A 19950-nucleotide genomic window follows, 5' to 3' on the forward strand; every position below is an offset into this window, starting at 1 on the left:
AGTTTAATGTAGAATCTGCATACTGTATTTAATTTATTTTTTTTAAGAGAGAGAGAGAACTAACATTAAAGTGGGTAAAATGTGAGACTGAAAGTTACAACAGGTGTTCTCATTTTATAACCTAACCAATTTAATCTCACTATTAGAGCAACTTCATTATGCCTGTCTGTGACGGGGCGGCATTAAGCGCTCCGTCATCTCACGACCAGCGTGTCTCTCTCTCTCTCTCTCTCTCTCTCTCTCTCTTCTCTGTGCGTCGGGAGCGCACGGAGCGCAGTCCTCCCACGACGCGCTGGTTAAACTGTTTACTGTTTTACATGGTCCTGGACTTCCATAAACTTTTCCCCCACAGCCCAACTACTTTTTTCCCTGTTGCTGGCGTACGAGGGTGCACACTCGGCGCCGACGCGACACACATACACACACAAAACACACTTACCACCTGCTGCTGCTGCTGCTGCCTCTGATTACTGCAGAACCGGGCCAAACCGAGGCACTTCCAGGTCATCTCATTAATAGTAGTGATTGGCGCGCTTCAGAAGATCATGTGATCACGGACTGAACCATTAATGGTGAATGGACAGATATTTATGCCCTCTTATTTTTTTTGTATGGTTTTGGCATCATCTGTATGGAGAGAAATTAGTGCCACTTTTATATATAGGATTTTGTCATGGATCTGTGCTCTGTGTATTAATGTGGTGGACTGTACATGGAGATGGGATAATTTGTTAATTGGTATGCCCAGGGGCAGGGCTACGGGGGTATATAGGAGTGAGCTGTTTGCGGGGTGCGGGGTTGGCTGTTGAAGTGTTGAACCATATTGAAGGAGACTAGCTGATTTGCCAGTTTTGGAGATCTCTGTGTAAATATTTTTTTGTTACTTTATTCTTTTATTTTCTTTTGAGATGAAAAATAGGCAATGCACTAACAGAATCTTTATCCATATTTGATCAATGCTGCCTAATTTAGCAGGTTGTTCAAGCCCCCCCTTAGTCTGAGATGTTGGTGCAGTAGTGTGACATCTAGTGGCTGAATGCCATGTATTACAACTTTATTTTCAATGACTAAAGCATATTGTGCTCATCCACAATGTCATTCCCCTAGGGCCAAGTGTTTTTTTTGTTTTTTTTTACAATATAGATGTATTTCCACTGGAAATGTATAAGGTGATGTTGCTGCTGTTCCCATTGTTGGCCGTTGCAGCTTCTTCAATGAGCAGGCTACAATGGTAAATGGGTTAGGGACAATCACTTTGGTCACTGAAGGTTGGGAAGTTGTATGTAGAAGCTAAGCCCATGTCAAGTGTACAGTAGCGCAAATATGTAACATTTCTATGTTCATGATTGGTAGTGGGAGTGCATTTACAGACAAGTAGTTTACACAGCACAAAATGTTTTTCATCTTGCAAACCCAGGGGAATAAGTAAGACTAAATGATTAGAAAAAAACAGCAAGACTCACCTTTTTAACCTTTCTTTATTGTGTCTAATTTCTCCTGGTGGAGACCACTGCTAAATGCAAAATATAGAGTATATAAAATTGATTGATCTATCTTGTGCTGGGAGTGCTAACTGTATCACTTGGTGATGGCTCGACCCATGATTGCTTTCTTTGTGTTTCTTTCGGGTCTCAGCAAGATGATGAAACATTTTGGTCCAAACAGTGCCACCAAGAGACCAAAACTGGAGGCCAGGATGGCAAATACCTCCACAGCATCTGCATATTTGCCTGGGGAGTTGACATAAGCAGGGACAAATGCCACCCACACAGCACAGAAGATCAGCATGCTGAAAGTAATGAGTTTGGCTTCATTGAAGTTATCTGGAAGATTCCTGGCTAGAAATGCTAGTAGGAAGCTGAGGATAGCCAGTAAGCCAATATAACCCAGCAACACTGCAAACCCAATTGTGGACCCAACTACACACTCATACACTATTTTGTCATTGTGATATTGAGTATTTTTATGAGGAGCTGGTGAAGATGTGACAAGCCACGTAGTACAGATTGCTGCCTGGATTGATGTAAGAGCCAGAATTGTTCCTCTCTGCTGCATAGCACCAAACCACTTCAGACTGGTTCCACCTCCTGGTTTGGAGGCATTGAACACAGCCAGAACCACCATGGTTTTCACCAGGATACATGAGACACAAAGCACAAAGCTGATACCAAATGCTGCATGTCTCAGCTGGCATGTCCATAGTCTGGGGCGGCCGATGAACAGCAGTGAACACAGAAAACATAGTTTAAGTGACACCAATAGCAGGAAACTCAGTTCTGAATTGTTGGCGCGTACTAAGGGTGTGCTGCGATGATGGGTGAAGACTACCAGGACAACAGCACAGATTAATGTGCCCAGCAATGATGTGGTGGTCAAGCAGATGCCCAGAGGCTCGTGGTAGGAGAGGAATTCAATTTTCTTAGGAATACAGTGGTCACGCTTGGGGCTGGACCAGAAGTCTTCTGGACAACTAATGCACTCCATGGAGTCTAGCGAAAATAAAGGAAGTGTTGAGATACATATTCATAAAATAAATGATTTAAAAATAAAACACCCACCCGTATTATTGCTGATCTTTCCCTCTGAACAGGGGATGCAGTCAAAACAGCACTCAGGTTGACCCTTCTTTCTGGCCATGCGAGTACCTGGAGGGCAGCTCTCACTGCACACTGATTTTGGTGGCTGTAGGAAAGAAAAACATTTCTATCATTCTACAGTATTATACACTGCTAAATTTGAAAAAAATAATCTACAGTCAGAATCTTAAATGCAGAATTGACCTCATTTTGTTGAAAGTTCCAGAAGATTCTGTCCTCATCAATTGTGAGCTCTTCACCTTTGAAGGGTGACTTCTTAACCTCACCCACAGTTTGAACTGTTGTTCTTCCATCAGGGAGCCACTGCCAGTTCATAATGTCATATATTGGTAAAACATCACCATTCTCATCAAATGACACTTGATCACCAAATGATGTGGTGAAGTTGACATTTTGTAAATAATGCACAAGCTTCAAATGGATGCGTGAAAGAGAAAAAAACAACAAATCAGGAGTGTGACAGGCTCCAGTGAAATCCTACTATTGAACTATTAAAATGACTTGCTGTCCCTTCTTATTGGTTTAACATCATTACCACTCTCACAAAACAAAATGAGAATAAATGTATCCATCCCTTGCTGGATTAAAATGATTGACTAATTTACATCATTAAATTAATAGACTAATGTTGATATAATAAAGTATTGTTTTCCACAATATTGTATTTTTACAAGGCTACATTCAGTAAGTACCTCAAGATGTAGCTGCTGTTTTAAAGCATAAACAGGTGAAGTGGAAGTTGACATCATACCTGCCATGGCTCCAGTCTTTGCAAAGTGGCACAGCTGCGCCCACTGAAAGGCCCTTTGCCAGGCACACACTGCAGCATGTCATCAAGGGCATACGCCAGAGCATACACAGCCTTGTAAATGTTGTACTCAGGCCTGAGGTTAGAAAGATCCAAAAACTCGGTCTCCACATTTTCAAGGTCCTCATCTCCTGTGCATAGTGCTCCCCCAGAGTCCACCCAACCTGCTGGAGGTGGTGCAAATCTACACTGAAATATGTATTCCCAAAACTGATTTACCTGAAATGTATTTAACATAGTATTAAATTAAATTAAGCATTTTACTATGGCGATTTTAAATACAATTGTAAGCTTAAACTCCCACCATGCTATTTTCATTATTGCTGTCATGTTGACCAGGATGTATTCTTAACAGGAAATCCATGAAGCCGGTTAATTCTCCTCGACGGATGGCAATGCCCAGTGTGCCACCCAGGTATGGCATGAGTTGGGGGGTCTGGAGAACATCATTTGATGCCCAGGCTTCACTGGCAATCCACTGCAGACCTGTCACATTCTGCCTCACCACCTGTACAATGCATTATGTAATACATATTTTCAGACTACTGTGGAAAAAATACAGTTTACCTTGTAACAAATGAAAGATTGCCTGACATTATTTCATTGTCATTGTTGGAAAACAGTCCTTTGATAACCACGCACTGATAGAAATCCACACATTCAAACATTTTCAATCATTCAAGTAATGTTTTCATCTAGCTGAATCTTCTACAGGTCAAAATGTTTGACATATGCTGTATACAGGTAATATTACCAAACATTGTCACACTGGACCTAATATCAATTCAACTGCATCTGAAGCATGATGTTGTAGATTATTTTAGTTACTAGAAAAAAATGATTTTGGTTAGCCACTTTTGGCTTGGACAAACAAAACCATACTGATTCATTGTGTTAAAATCATGGATTAAATATGAATTCCAACCTCTTCCATCAGCTTAATCATATGAATCTCATGTGCAAAGACCATGACAACACGAGCTGTTGATGTCTTTATCAAATGCACAATCCTCTCTTGTTCTTTTGGGTCACTGTCCCAGGGCAAAACCTCTAGGTAGGCTAAACAACCTGCACCAGATTGAGCCAGGTCAGATTTGAAGGACTGGGCAACATGGAGTCCATAGTCATCATTGGTGACCAGCAGACCCATCCAAGTCCAGTGGAAGCGTTTTAGAATCTGAATCATTGCACGTACCTGAGTGGATATATTGAGAGGAGGGATTAGTGCACAGACTAGTATATTCTTTAAAAAAACAAAAAACAAATACAACTACATCTTACATCATATTATTTGAATTTCATCATGCAATCACAGTTAACAAATTCCATTAAGAGAAAAGAAAATATATATATTATTAGTGATTGTTTTTTATGAGCTTGTTGTACTGCCTGTGAAACATATTTTGTAATTCTCAATTTTTCCAATGTTTCTCACCTGAAAAGCATCACTGGGGATCGTTCTAAAGAAGGATGGAAACCGTTTCCGATCACTCAGACAGGAGCATGTGGAGAAATAACTCACCTATAAAGAAACATACAGAATGCACCCAAGTTACTTATCTCATGTAAGTCAGACCCAGACTCAGTATCTGTATTTTAACAATGCTCATTTAAAAATGAACTCAATTCAAATACAATATATTAAAATACAAAAACAAAAGAGATAGAAGATAGGAAACTCACAATAGGCATTTTGTATAAACCTAGCACATTGGAGGTGGCAATAGAAAATGTTGAGTAGGAATCACCCACAATCCCCAGGACTGGAGGTGTCCCAGAACAGTTCTCCTGAAGCTGAAACTGCTCCTCTTGACCACTGGCCAGTGACAAAGCAGCACTGAATCCAATAATAAGTGCACCACAGTTGTCATAAAAACTGTACCCCAGGGTCATATTAGATAGCAGGCCGGAGTTTCTGTTAATCTCATCAATTGCAAAGGCCATGGTCTGAGCCTGTCTGAACCCTAGAATGTCAAAGCTAACACAAAACGTCAAAAAAAGTAATATGTCACTGTGACAGCTGATGTTTTGAATACATTTGAAAACATATTATTTGCATTTCAAAAGAATTGCAGCACAGTGGAATTTTTCTCCTTATTCTGAACAGAATAATTTGCACAGATCCATGTTGTCTGCTGCAGATGTGTAAGACTTACCCTTGACAGCTGGGCTGACGTGGCTCTGAGCTAAATGTCCACTCAGGGAAGACAGAGGTGTAGTGGAGTTCAAACAGACCACCAAGAATCACATCACCAGGCTTGCGCATCCCATTAAGATAAAACTGTCTCCTTAATTTACAAGATGAGAAAAGAGAGGGAGACTCTGACAAGGAACAAGAGTAAGAGAACAAAATGAAGATCAGGTAGACAAACAACAGTAAAACTGCACCAGGGAATGTCCCCATAACTGCCCTCCTCCCTTCACACCTGTCTCTTATCTTCATGCAAGGTTACTTAATTTTATGTGAAGAGTCATGTGATCTCATTTTGTGATTTTTGTCATCCACCCCCAGATCATGATTGAAAAACTCTATTCAATTATTTATGTTAAGATTGTAGTCTGATGTTTCTCCTAACACAATTACGTGATTAATCAAAATAACTAAACACACTTATTTTAGTCCTCCAGACAAGCGCCTAGTCGGGTTACATTACAATAGCTCCAAGTATAGAAAAAATAGAAAATAGAAAATACTTTATTGTCATGTCCTGCATGAAAATTGTCTTTGGTCTTACTGGTAAGAATAGTATATAAAACACATAGAGTACACAGAATAAACACGTTAATTCCATTAGACATAGACAAATGTCCGTGAGATGGACACGGCACGTCACATGTACCCCCTCCCTCCCAGCCTCCACACATATGCCAGGTTAGACACAGGGTCAGCAGCAGAGCCGCACCCCCTGAAGATGTCATCAGTAATTACTGATTATAATTATTATATTAGTTATTATTAAATTATTACTGAGCCTCCTATCTAGCTTGTAAAACTTCTAATCTAAACTTTGAATTGATAAAAAATGGAGGTTATAGGTGTAGCAGATTAGAAGATCAGCAGAAAGTCTTTTTCCAACAAACTCAGCCTCAGAATCTTCCAAGTATATTCATTTCACATCTTTATTTCGTTAAAATATCTGAGTACATTAGAGTGACAAGGTCCTTATTTCTTTATTTCTTTATCACTGCACTACGTTTGTAAAGCTACAATATCAATGCAATGCAATTATCATTGTCCTGTCTATACAAATGTGAATCATTGTTTATATTTAAAGATTGAAGATTGAATAAGAATGCATTCATATAAGGTAAACTTAAAATATATCACTTCTTTTCTTTACCCATCAGATGATGTTTCGTATTCTTTTCAGGCTTCAGTAAAATAACATAACACTTTGGAGCAAACAGACAGAACAACAAGCCAAAGCTGGAGGCCAGAATGGCAAATGACTCCACTGCATCTGCATAATTTCCAGGAGAGCTGATATAAGCAGGGATGAATGCGAACCACACAGCACAGAAGATCAGCATGCTGAAAGTGATAAACTTGGCCTCATTGAAGTTTCCCGGCAGCTTTCGGGCTAAAAAGGCCAGAATAAAGCAAAGACAGGCCTGCAGACCAATATATCCCAGAACGCACCAAAATGCAAGGCTAGAGCCCACACTACACTCCAGAATGATCTTTGAACCTTCATATTGTGTATTTCGGGATGGGTAAGGGGGTGCATCAATGAGCCAGGCAGCACAAATAATCACCTGAACCAGAGTGCAGCTAAAGATAATAGCTCTCTGCTGTTTGGGCCCCAGCCACTTCATGATGTTGTCTCCTGGCCTGGTGGCAGTGAAAGCAGCCAACACCACCAGGGTCTTCCCCAGTATACAGGAGATACAAAGAGAAAATGTGATGCTGAAGGCCGTGTGGCGCAGCATGCAAGACCAAGCTGTTGGCTCTCCGATGAACACAAGAGAACACAGGAAACACAGAGACAGTGAGAACAGAATGAAGAAGCTGAGTTCAGAGTTATTCACACGGACTATGGCTGTGTTTCTGTGATGAAAGAAGACTGTAATGACCACTATAGTGAGACAGGCACCCACAATGGAGATCACTGTTAGGGCTATACCCAAGGAATCATAGGCCAAGAACTCTATTTTCTTTGGGATGCAGGCTGTTCTGTCTTTGTTTGACCAGAAGTCCTCAGGACAAAATGTGCACTCTATGGAATCTAAAGAGTAAAAAAATAAAAGGAAGGAATAATTTATGTGATGCAATTTAATATTTACCTGATAAAATATAGTAGATAATAATTTATATCTTTGCATGGTTGTAAGCTCACTTGTCTGATTGCTAATTTTGCCACTGTCACATGGTACACAGTCAAAGCAGCAGACAGGCTCCCCACGACGGACAGCTTTCCGGGACCCTGGAAGACAGCTGGCACTGCATACAGACACCGGCACCTAAGAAACACACAGATAATTGTGTCTTTCAGCTCCACACTGTCAAATTAGTGTATCCTTCACAGTACTTGATCAATCTATTTGTATTTTCAAACTATTTATCTTCAACATTATCAATATTCACTAGTTCTAGCTTCTACAATGTGAGGATGTGCTGTTTTCTCTATTTTACCTATGCATTTTGGACATAAACTAGGAAAATTGTAATGAGCATTTTTCTATGTTTTAACATTTCATAGACCAAACAAAAAATGTGTTATTAATCCACAGTAAAAAATAATAATTGGTGTGGCCTATACATGTTTCTTAAAACTTTGGTCAGAAAATGCAGTGAGCAAGAAAATGGTAGAGAATTTTGCTGAGATTTTGACGCTCAGGGCTGATTTTTCTAAAATAAACTATTTAACAATCTGTCATACAATGAATCAATAAATAGCTGTATGGCATTATATAAAGTGCAAGCAACATAATTATAATGGAAATAATTGTGGATGCAGAATAGTAAAAAAAACCCAAATCAAAATAAAAATGAAAGCATATTTTCATACCTGTGTGTTTGGAATACAGTATTTTATCAACATACAAATGAAACATTACTAACATCTTAACGTATATATTGTAAGAAGCATTAAAACAGAAGACATGTCATATGGGAATTTGACTCTCTACCATATACAAGTTTTATCATCGTTAGCATGTGATGAAGGTAAAAACACAGTGTGAGCAGCTTGCCTCGCTCTGATGACCTGCCCACATTATCCTGTCCTCTTCGATCACCAGCTCCTCTCCAACAGGCTTGGTTCTATCAAACAACCCCACATTGAAAAACTCAATGTTACCGCCTGTGCCTCTCTGCCAGTTGATGATATCATAATAGGGTATGGAGTCACCCTTCAGGTCAAAGTTCACCACCTCCCCTGCAATGTTGAATGTCACTTCCTGGAGGTAGTGTTGGAGCTTGAAAAAAAAAAGAAAGTAAAATACTCTAACAAAATTTATGGAGCAGGAATCAATAAGAATACTAGACAATACCTGCCAGGGTTGTATGTTGTTGCTTTGTGCACATGAGTTGTTGAGGAAAGGCCCTTGGTCTGGTTGGCAGAGAAGTAGGTTGTGCAGAGAATGAGCAATTGCATATACAGCCTTATAGACATTATAGGCAACTCTAGGGCTGGATGTATTCATGTAAGCTGAATGCTGATCCAGCAGGTACTCCTGCCCTGAGCAGGGAGGCAACTGGGAACCAGAAGATGAAGAGGGACTGCAACCATACAGAGACTCCCACAGCTCCTGCACCAGTGGATTATTGGGATACATCTGAGGGTTTACTGTCAGCAGGTAGTCACTAAGTCTGGAGATAGGACCTTTTCTGATGCCAAACCCAATGGTGCCCCCCAGGTAGGGGTAATACTCGCTCCCTGTAAAGACAGACGATGTGACCCAGGCCTCGCTAGCCACCCACTGGATTCCAGTAATGTTCTGAGTCATGTAGTCCCTCAAGAAAGGTGTCATCTCCCCCTCATTTGAAAACAGCACCACCACTTTTGCTGTAGAGCTACGCATTACCTTTACAGATAATGAGGGAAGAGTTTCACAAGAAAGAGAGAAAAAAGAAGCAAAAAAAAGCAGGTTAAAACTAAGTTTACTTGACCCTACCCAAGATTGTCTCATTTATTTAAAACTGCAGTGCGGGCCTTTTATCTCCCCTTTCACCACCACTCTCCCACCCCCATCTACCCTGCCCCTAGGAGCACTCTGTTAAGGACAAAGGGGAAAAAATGTGATGGAGTGATAAGATGAGGTAATATGCTTAATCAACATTGTGTGAACTCGTTTGGCAAGTGCTTTAATGTAACAGAACTTCCTTTATATGTTAAAGTTCTACACTACAGTTTTAACAAACAAAAGCTGATACCATCAAAATCACATAAGATGTACTATAATTACACAGTCATTATTCATACAGGGGTTTTTAATGGATTAATTTATCATTAGTGCCTGCTATGATCTCTTGAGTTGAAATAAAAACTCTCTTTTGCTATAAAACTCAATTCAGTGTGTGTTTGTACCTACCTTCATAACCTCCAGAACCCTCTGGCGATTGTAGAACAGAGGGATGATTTCTTGGTATGCTACACACACTTTGGTTCCCCGTAGTTCTCTCAGTAAACCTTGCATAGCAAAACGTCCATAGTCAGTGTCCCATCGCAACAGACCCACCCAAGTCCAGTTGAACCGCACCAGCAGCTGGGCAATGGCCTTTACCTAGGATTAGGAAAAAAGACAAAATAAAACTAAACTGACATCAGAGAAAACACAAACGTTTTTTTGTTTTGTTTTTTAATGTGTACTTGATTTTGTTTAGCGCTGCAAAGTAATCTAATATATCATCACTTGCGTGAAAGCTGTGTAAATCTAATTTTGGTGATAATCTACTGCACATACAGTACTCTAGTGCATGGTAATTAAAGCACAGCATTGTTCTTAGTAAGTACAACATTGGGCATCATCATAGAAACATATGAAGGCTTCAAAAATGTCTTCATATAACAGCACTGAAAAATTATTCAAAACCCTTATGATTTAAAGCCAAACCCTTACCTGATAGTCATCATTAGGTATTACTCTGAAGAAGTTGGGAAATTTGATTCTGTCAGCGAAACATGAACATGTTGAGAAGTAGCTGATCTGGGTAAAAATGGAAAAATAAAGAACACATTGAAGGGAAATATTTTACAGAGAACACGTGTTTGGTGTATTAGAACATACTCGTCCCAACTAACCATTGGGATTCTAAAAGGCTGTAGCATTCTTGATATCACAATGGACTGAGCAGAACCAGAATCTCCGATCACTGCAAGGAGTGAAGAGGCACTGCTACACATGGCAGAGTGGTCCTCACTCAAACCATTCAACACAGCCAGAGCAGCTCTTTGGCCAGTCAGTGGATGTGCACATGAATCAAAGATTTTGTGGCCAAGGGTGTAATTGGGCAGCAGCTCCATATTCTGGTTTATCTCCTCCACTGCAAGTCTCATAGTCTGAGCCCAGCGGAAAGCCCTAGGATCAAAGCTGTACCTCAGCAGACACACATATGAATACACACAGCAAAGGTGGAGAAAAGGTAAAGTTATAGGCAGTGATATTTTAAATTTTAAGTTGGTCTCTGCATCCAACTTCTAGCAATGTCTCCTATATGTCTTTGGTAACGATTGATAATGATTGATAACTATCTTGACTCTCAGTTTGTATATGGAAAATAGATAATAATATAATATCAATTAAACATTTCTTCAGGCACTTGTTTTCAGGAAACCTTTTAGAAATTATTTGATAATTACAGACACACCTTTTCTCTCTGGAACTTCTAAAACCTAAATATACTCAAATTCAATGTGCAGGTCAGGTCAAGCCTTCAATGTATATAAGAATAATTGTCTTATTTAGTGTCAGCTAAATAATTAATACTGCTCTGTCAAATATAAATATATATTGCATAATCCATTTGATAGAATAAGAATATTACAACATGTTTTTGAGACAAAATCACACAGCATCAAAATGATAATATGATTTCCAATCCAAACCTATTAAACTCACCTGTTGCACTTCACTGGTGGTGGCCTGTATGTGTAGTTGAGATCTGGCATCTCCTGAACATAGTGAAGGGGGAAGATCCCCCCAATAATAAAGTCACCCTCTGCCACGAAGCCTGGTTCAAAGTTGTTTTGAAGAGTGCACACTTTGGCTGCGGATGGGGATGGAGAGGTGAATATGGAAATTGGGGCATAAGTTAAAGTGAAGACCCAGACAGAGTAAATTAAGGGAAATAAGGCAAGTGGAGTCATATTGTTAAACACCCCCCCAAATAGAGAGAGAGCAGGGAATGAGGTAGGTTATATACTGTATTCCCTGCAACCCTTGCTAACTCAGCAGCACCACCCACCTGATTTACTGAAGTGGGTTATTGGAGATCGAATGACAAATATAAATAATGTATGGAGTGTAATCTTTTTTTTTTTTAGCATACATAAAATGTATGATTATTTTTGCTAAAATCATAAGTACTTTTACTTGTGAGAAAACAATTATCATATTAGTATCATAATACTACTTAATTATTCATTATAATATATACTATATTTATTAATTAATTATAATACTACATTTATTATATTTATGTATGTATATGTATGTAGATAGATAGATAGATAGATAGATTTGAGCAGGTATTATACAAATTATGATTGATTATAATGTGGTAGTTTTGTTTATAAATAATAGTTTGAGAATAAACAGCTGTGTTAAACCAACCTTAAAGACAGACTAGACCTGTAAAACATGCAACAGAGGAAAACCAATATATATGCTCTTGAGAGAGTGGTCAAGCTTATATTGGGCTCCTCTGAGCTCGCAGAACTAGAGATGCATTTACAACATGTAACCTTCTTTGTCTTTCTTTTTCATAAAATCTACAGATTTATAGCCAACTTTTTATCTTTTTTCTTTGGCTGCTTGAATAAAGTGTCAAAGGCACACATTTAATCTCTCAGCATACCCAATTCACTGTCATGTATTCTATGACTTTGACTGTGACTTCCACTAGGTGGTAGTAGAGTGCGCCTTTAAATTTGTGTTTGTCTTCCAATGTATGGGTGGCAGCTTTGTGATTTAGATGAACACTTGAGTTTGCACATGACAGGTTAGCTGACTAGATATAATTGTGTTGCTAAGTTAATATCTTACCTTAAATAGATGTCATGAAAATATAATTTTGACTGGTTGGCAGTTTGTGTCAAACATACAGAGGACAAGCACTTAAGCACATATAAAACAATACAATTCCATTAACTACTGTATGCACAATACATTTAATTAACATAACATCACATAATCAATATTAACATAATCAATCAAACCATTCTGAAAGAGAATTTTGTTTTGCCTTTTTCAAACACCCAGAACATATACAACACATATATTGGCAATTTTAGGGCTGTTTTTCTATCATCAGTATTTATGACTGTCAGACAAGGCCTGACAATTAGCCTGAACTTGTAAATGCATATCAAGCATTCACAAATTTTGAACTCAAATTATTTGCAGTTAATTAAGATTACAGAGCAGTTGAATGTTAAAAGGGAACTCAGAAGACTATTTTATTATGTATTTATGATACATTTTACAATATATTAGTTTTAATAATAATAATAATAACAATAGGTGTGATTTATATAGCGGCTGTTACAAACCCAAGGACGCTTTACAAAATATATAACACACAAACAAATAAACAAAACAAGAAAAAAATGAAAACAATGAAAATAAATAATAATAATAATAATAATAATAATAATAATAATATATATAAGTAAATAAAAAAATCAAGACTGAGCAGAAGAAGAGGAAGAGAAGTGTCCATTGAAGAGAAAGGTTTTTAACTGGGACTTTAAAGAGAGTTCCAGAACCTGGGGGCCGTGGGGCTGAAGGACCGGACTCCCAAGGTGGATAGTTTGGTGCTTGGGACTGTGAGGAGGTTGGAGGTGGAGGATCTGAGGGACCGAGGGGGAGAGTAGGGTGACAAGAGTTTGCAGAGATATGTTGGAGCCAGGTTATGGAGGGCTTTGAAGGTGAGAAGTAGGATTTTGTATTTTATGCGTGACGGTACCGGTAGCCAGTGCAGTTGGGAGAGGATGGGGGTGATATGGGCCATGCGTGAGGTATGAATGAGGATTCTGGCTGCTGAGTTCTAAATGTGTGTCATGTTTTAATGAATATTTTTGTTAATAAACGTGTGTGATGTTGTTGCGAAGTGTGATGTATATTTTTACTCTTATGTTTTAATGTCTTAAGATTATGTGCACTGTCTTAGGCCTGTACGGTCTTATGGCTGTGTTCAGAGTATGAGAATGTGTGTGAGCATGTCCAACTGTCAGTTCCCAGAATGTTAACAAAGGCAAAACTGTGATTTGGCCTTCAACCTTCATAACTCAGCAGATAAAGATGCAGATGCAGAAACTCTTGTGGATAGAGATATCTGGTGTTTATGATAATAACTTCCCAAGTCTAGAAGAGAGACAGGGGGACTTAATGGAAATTATATTGTCCATGAAGGCTATTGAACTAAAAAAATGGACAAGAATAGGCCACTGGGTAAGGTCATCCTCTGATGTAAGCTGACGTACAGTAGAAGGAGGGAAGCTTTTCACTGAAAAGCTATATAAACCAGTGAAAACACACTTATGCATACATGCAGACACATGAGGCATGAAGATCACAGCTCTCATTACTGTCCTGAGCTTGGCTCTAGGTGTGTTTGAGCTGCCATCAACTTTTGCCTTGAACAATTATGGGGATGGTGTGAACCAAAAGGCAGGGCATACAGAGCCTACAACTGGTGCTGGGGTCACAGAGGCTCCATCTGTGAAATGTAAGCTCCAGGGTTCTAGTCGTCTACCTGCATTTTCAATGGATGGTGACTACATTATTGGGGGAGTTTTCTCCTTACACAACTATATTGACAAAGTGAAGCATAACTACACCAGCATGCCTGAGCCACTACTGTGCATAGGAAGGTTAGTATGAGAAGGAAGTGGTGGATTAAAGGATGAGTGGGGAAATAAATGTTATGTTTTTTAATGATGTGCTTACAATCATGTTGCAAACATCATTGTGTGTAGTGTTAAACATTTTACAATAAATTCCTTTTTACTTTATTGGACAAATCAGTATGCACTAACTGCACAAAAATAATAGCGTGTGATTTAAAACAAAAAAGCATTGTTGTTTCTCTTGATTATAATGTTATAATACAAGTTCATTTAACTGCAGTAATAATACTTAATTGCATAAATGAATTGTTGTCTTTTTTTAAGCCTTAATTACATTTCCTGTTAGTTGAGTTTAGGAGTTTAAGATGCTTTGTAGTTGTGTTTTCTGTTGAAAAACTGTCCTTATCATATGGAAATTTCAACAGTGAGTGTCTGTGTGCAGCATTGACTCCCGTGAACTGCGCTTCTCACGCGCAATGGTCTTCGCCATCCAGGAGATCAACAACAGCACGGAGCTGCTGCCAGGCATTACACTCGGTTATCAGATCCACGACTCGTGCTCCTCAGTCCCCGTGGCTGTGCATGTGGCGTTCCAGCTTTCAAATGGACTAGATCCGGTGTATAACACCGGCAACAAGTGCTCACAGTCAGGTGCGGTGATGGCCATAGTTGGTGAGTCTGGGTCCACGCCATCAATCAGCATATCGCGCATCATTGGGCCGTTTAACATTCCTCAAGTAAGTTTTTAGACTTTGTAGTTAACTTTGTGTTAAATAGCCCAGAACTGATTGTGTGTACTTTCCCGTTAAATAATTACACTGAGCTTCTTTTCTTTAGGTGAGTCACTTTGCCACATGTGCATGTTTGTCCAATAAGCAACAGTACCCGAGTTTTTTCAGAACAATCCCCAGTGACCAGTTCCAGGCTGACGCTCTGGCCAAACTGGTAAAACACTTTGGCTGGACTTGGATAGGTGCTGTCAGGTCTGATTCGGACTATGGAAATAATGGCATGGCGTCTTTCCTGCACGCAGCATACAAAGAGGGGATCTGTGTGGAGTACTCCGAATCTTTCTACCGGACCCACCCACACAGCAGGATCCAGCGAGTGGCTGATGTTATCCGCAGGTCCCTGCATCTCTGATGTGTTCACTGACTTTGTGCACACAAAAGCACTTAAACATACTAAAACAACCATAAATAACATGGGAAATGATTTAATTATTATATTTTCCTCTTGTTGCTCTGACTTATTACTGACATTGTTGTAATAGAGTCAGTGAGACTAGTAGGCCTACTGTGCATAAAGTATTTCTCATGCTTGTTAAATGTATCTCCAGGTCAACAGCTATGGTTGTTGTGGCATTTGTTGCCTCTGGAGACATGAGGATCCTGCTGGAGGAGCTGTCTCGCCAGCCCTTTCCACCTCGCCAGTGGATCGGCAGTGAATCCTGGGTAACAGACTCACACATGCTGAGGTTCAGCTTCTGTGCTGGGGCAATTGGATTTGGCATTCAGCAATCCGTCATCCCTGGTCTGAGAGACTTTCTGCTTGATCTCTCCCCCACTGAAGTGGTTGCCTCGCCACTACTTACTGAGTTTTGGGAGGATGCTTTCAAATGTCGGCTGGGGAAAAGTGAGAAAGCTGTGTGGATTTTTAAAATGTTTATTTCTTATATTTATATTATTTAGAGGTTGCTATGTCTTGTTAATTGTCAGTAATGAACTAATGTAAAAGTAAGATGACTACACAATTATCAATAATATGATCATCAATAGGGTCAAGGAGCCCTATTTTGTACAGACTACAGTGAAACACTGCACTGAAGCACACAATAAATACAGTCTCAGAATAATTTGTCTAAGTCAAGAAAATAAAGAAGTTGTGGTTTATCACTTATGAAATGTTGTAGCTTTTAAACTTTGAACTTCATAAATCTGATCTGATGACTAATTCATGATAACCTGAGATGGCATACTGTACATAAAGGCCACTAGAACATAATTTTGCCCTGCACAAACTGAAACATGAACAGTGAAGAAAGAGTTGATATATCAGGCAAATACAAGAAAGAAAAAACACATAGCTGTGCTCTGGGAAAGCACAGCTATGTGTTTTTGTGGGAACAGTTTAGAGTGTAAAAATCAATAATAAACAATAATGAGTGATAATAGTCATAAATCATGAATCATTAATCATGTATTATATAATTACATAGGCAAGAATATTGATTGTAATATCATTGTGATGGCTTTCTGTGTGTTTTAGGTGTTGGCACAGATGAGAGTGTGTGTGATGGAAGTGAAGACATACAGGAGCTCCAGATTGCATACACTGACACATCTCAGCTGCGAATCACTAACATGGTGTATAAGGCTGTTTATGCAATAGCACATGCCATTCACAATGCAGTGTGTCAGGAAACAAACTCCCCGAGTCACTGTGACAAATTCACCAGGGTACAGTCCACACAGGTTAGTCAAAATAAATAAGAGACTATCTTTGTTCTTGTCTACATTTTATGAAATGAAATATAAAATTTGTTTTACATGATTTCTTTCTCCCAGGTTCTTACTCAGCTAAAGAAAGTAAATTTTTCTCAAAATGGTTATCACGTGTCATTTGATGCCAATGGTGACCCTGAGGCTATGTACGAACTAGTTAACTGGCAGAAAAGTAAGAGTGGCAGCATTGAGCTGGTGACAGTTGGGCATTATGATGCATCACTTCCAGTGGGCAAGGAGTTTCATATCAACAGGAACCTCACCTGGTTGGGGGATAGCACACAAGTGAGGGGCCTAACAGCAATGATTTATTGTATTATACTTAGAATTATAACATTTGTGTAGCAAAAGTGCATGTCTGTATGAGTGTGTATCTATCTGACAGGTGCCTGTGTCAGTGTGCAGTGACAGCTGTCGTCCAGGAACTCGTAAAGTGCTGCAGAAAGGAAAACCTATCTGCTGCTATGATTGTATACCTTGTCCTGAAGGAGAGATTAGCAATGCTACAGGTAAAATAAAATATTTTCTTATATATACAGTTATCTATAACATAGACTCTATGACTGCTAAAAGCTCCTCTAATATTTTTTTCTTTTTCAGACTCCCCTGGTTGTTTCCGTTGCCCTAAGGAGTTCTGGCCTAATGCAGAAAGAGACACTTGTCTTCCCAAGCCTGTAGAGTTTCTTTCCTTTGATGAGGTCCTGGGAATCATCCTGGCTGCATTCTCAGTTGGTGGTGCCTCTCTGGCCATCATGACAGCGGCTGTGTTCTTTCATAACAGGGCATCCCCAATTGTCAGGGCCAACAACTCTGAGCTGAGCTTCCTGCTGCTCTTTTCCCTGACTCTGTGTTTCTTATGTGCATTAACATTTATTGGGGCACCCTCTGAGTGGTCCTGCATGCTGCGCCACACAGCGTTTGGGATCACTTTTGTCCTCTGTATCTCCTGCATTCTGGGAAAAACTATAGTGGTTTTAATGGCCTTCAGAGCTACACTCCCAGGTAGTAATGTCATGAAATGGTTTGGTCCCCCACAGCAAAGAATGACCGTAGTGTCTTTCACATTTATTCAAGTTTTAATATGTACTATTTGGTTGGTTCTTAGCCCCCCATTTCCAATGAAAAACTTAACCATATACAAGGAGAGAATCATCCTTGAGTGTGCATTAGGATCAGCTATTGGGTTCTGGGCTGTGCTTGGGTACGTAGGCCTACTGGCTGCCTTTTGCTTTGTGTTAGCTGTCCTAGCACGGAAACTACCTGACAATTTTAATGAAGCCAAGCTTATCACCTTCAGCATGCTGATATTCTGTGCAGTCTGGATCACCTTTATACCAGCTTATGTCAGCTCTCCTGGAAAGTTCACTGTGGCTGTTGAGATATTTGCCATTCTGGCCTCCAGCTTTGGACTTATACTGTGTATATTTGCTCCAAAGTGTTTTATAATATTGTTTCAGCCAGAGAAGAACACCAAGAAACATTTAATGAACAAAAATCAATCCTAGGATGTCAGAGGTGTGCAAATAGTGGGGCAACATACAGTACTCATGCTGTGCATATGTAACATAATCCACAAATTTCTAAGATCATTTAAATATTCACTTTTGCAAATACCCATGTAATCTGCATATGCATATTTCTGACAATGCAAATTAGTACTCACCATGTGCTAAAACTTCAGAATAACCAAATAAATGAAGTTCATAACAAAAATGCAAGGTATTGATTTCTTTCGTTCTGTATTTTCTGTGTGAATAATATCAATATAATAATAATATGAATTAAAAAATATCGAAAATGGTTAAAAAGAGATGAATGCCAAATGCCAAAATATTAGGGAGCTCAATAATAGCATATTACATGCAGTGTAATAAAAAGATAAGCTGGCTTTATTACAATATATGTCACAATGTTTACTTTTTACTACTAATTAAAAACATTTTGCAATGTATTTTTGCAATGTAATTATCTGATATCTGACATTCTTAATTTATAAATATGTATATAAAACAGGTATTACACTTTACCTGTGATGAGGTATAGCCTGGAGTATTAACACAATAAGACTTAAGTCTACTTAAGTCTACTATAACATTTTTTCAAAAAAAGTTTGTCCTCTCTTCGTTAATGTGTACAATCATAAAAAGAAAAAATTTAAAGAGCAACTTAACTTAACCCTCTGAAAATCATGTTTGCTAGCTTCTAGTAATTTAAAAGGGACATATCCTGTAAATTTCCAGATCAATATTAGACCCGAGGGGAGCTATCTATGTGTCGTGGCTGTGCCCAGTTGGCCTTGGCATACTGACTCGACGCTATGACAGCTGGTTCTAGGGATATGGAATATGGGGTCTGCAGTGGAGGCTGCTCATTCATATTGAAAGGAGCCAGAGAAAGTGATGCTATATAAATCAACTGTGTCCTGAAACATCATAATTTGTATGTAACCAGAAAGGCCAGCTAATCTCTCATATTTAACTTCAATATTCTAACATTCAACAAAACTGAGCTTGAACTCTCCTTCAAGCCCTTCATATTGCTTTTGGAGCAAAAGTGGCCCAGCTGCTGTAACAATTTGTAAAAAGATGGAGATTATACTTATTTCTTTTGTACTACAGTCCTGTGTTTTCTCCTCCAACAACAAAACTATCAAGTACATACTGTATGACAGCTTTTGTATTCATGTATTTCAATGTATAATTACAGTCCAGACTAAACCAGAGCCTCCCCTTAACTGCACTATAGGCTGAATGAAAGTCACACTGTCCAATATGACTGTCTGCTCCTATTTGCATGATAATACAGCAGTTGACCAACCTGATGTGTCCTTTTACATGTGAATGTTTGATGATAGAGTTAAAAGTTGTATAACTCTGTATATTACTCTACAATAAATGAGTTGACGCAATTAGAAGACTCTCAGGTGAAGTCAGGGTCTGCTCTTGTGTTTGATGTGAAACTGAATTGAACTGTTTGCTCAATGCTTGTGTAACTAAAAGTACACTTAAAATGTATTTTAAGTAGAGTTT

The 19950-nt window shown here is 39.0% G+C and overlaps 3 protein-coding genes across 3 annotated transcripts; 1 reads left to right on the forward strand and 2 right to left on the reverse strand.

Moving 5' to 3' along the window:
* Positions 1-1578: 1578 nt before the first annotated feature.
* LOC128360389 (extracellular calcium-sensing receptor-like) lies at positions 1579-5701 on the reverse strand. The gene is made up of 9 exons (XM_053320812.1): positions 5562-5701; positions 5089-5383; positions 4841-4927; positions 4331-4600; positions 3710-3913; positions 3349-3624; positions 2781-3008; positions 2559-2682; positions 1579-2489 (listed from the first exon to the last, which is right to left on the reverse strand). Exons 1-9 carry the CDS (start codon positions 5669-5671, stop codon positions 1579-1581), a joined length of 2505 nt encoding a protein of 834 aa, XP_053176787.1. The 5' UTR covers positions 5672-5701.
* Positions 5702-6729: 1028 nt separating this feature from the next.
* Positions 6730-10931, reverse strand: LOC128360138 (extracellular calcium-sensing receptor-like). Its single transcript, XM_053320491.1, has 7 exons — positions 10650-10931; positions 10462-10554; positions 9940-10125; positions 8899-9432; positions 8599-8823; positions 7743-7866; positions 6730-7631 (listed from the first exon to the last, which is right to left on the reverse strand). The coding sequence occupies exons 1-7, from the start codon at positions 10902-10904 to the stop codon at positions 6730-6732; spliced, it is 2319 nt and encodes a 772-aa protein (XP_053176466.1). The 5' UTR covers positions 10905-10931.
* Positions 10932-14307: 3376 nt separating this feature from the next.
* Positions 14308-18426, forward strand: LOC128360137 (extracellular calcium-sensing receptor-like). Its single transcript, XM_053320489.1, has 8 exons — positions 14308-14441; positions 14860-15154; positions 15255-15544; positions 15757-16052; positions 16686-16891; positions 16985-17206; positions 17307-17430; positions 17522-18426. Exons 1-8 carry the CDS (start codon positions 14335-14337, stop codon positions 18424-18426), a joined length of 2445 nt encoding a protein of 814 aa, XP_053176464.1. The 5' UTR covers positions 14308-14334.
* Positions 18427-19950: the final 1524 nt, after the last annotated feature.

The sequence above is a fragment of the Scomber japonicus genome, chromosome 6 (assembly GCF_027409825.1).
Source record: "Scomber japonicus isolate fScoJap1 chromosome 6, fScoJap1.pri, whole genome shotgun sequence".
Taxonomy (NCBI): domain Eukaryota; kingdom Metazoa; phylum Chordata; class Actinopteri; order Scombriformes; family Scombridae; genus Scomber; species Scomber japonicus.

Excerpts from the sequence above, each read along its gene's own strand:
- LOC128360137 (XM_053320489.1), top strand. The coding sequence starts at position 14,335 with ATGGATGGTGACTACATTATTGGGGGAGTTTTCTCCTTACACAACTAT. Across the intron at positions 15,155-15,254 it reads GGCCGTTTAACATTCCTCAA|GTGAGTCACTTTGCCACATG; the intron begins GTAAGTTTTTAG and ends TCTTTTCTTTAG. Across the intron at positions 17,431-17,521 it reads AGAGATTAGCAATGCTACAG|ACTCCCCTGGTTGTTTCCGT; the intron begins GTAAAATAAAAT and ends TTTCTTTTTCAG.
- LOC128360389 (XM_053320812.1), bottom strand. The coding sequence starts at position 5,671 with ATGCGCAAGCCTGGTGATGTGATTCTTGGTGGTCTGTTTGAACTCCAC. Across the intron at positions 3,914-4,330 it reads TGATTAAGCTGATGGAAGAG|GTGGTGAGGCAGAATGTGAC; the intron begins GTTGGAATTCAT and ends TGCATTGTACAG. Across the intron at positions 3,009-3,348 it reads AAAGACTGGAGCCATGGCAG|CTTGTGCATTATTTACAAAA; the intron begins GTATGATGTCAA and ends ATCCATTTGAAG.
- LOC128360138 (XM_053320491.1), bottom strand. The coding sequence starts at position 10,904 with ATGAGACTTGCAGTGGAGGAGATAAACCAGAATATGGAGCTGCTGCCC. Across the intron at positions 10,555-10,649 it reads AGCCTTTTAGAATCCCAATG|ATCAGCTACTTCTCAACATG; the intron begins GTTAGTTGGGAC and ends ATTTTTACCCAG. Across the intron at positions 7,867-8,598 it reads GGGCAGGTCATCAGAGCGAG|GTGCCGGTGTCTGTATGCAG; the intron begins GCAAGCTGCTCA and ends TGTGTTTCTTAG.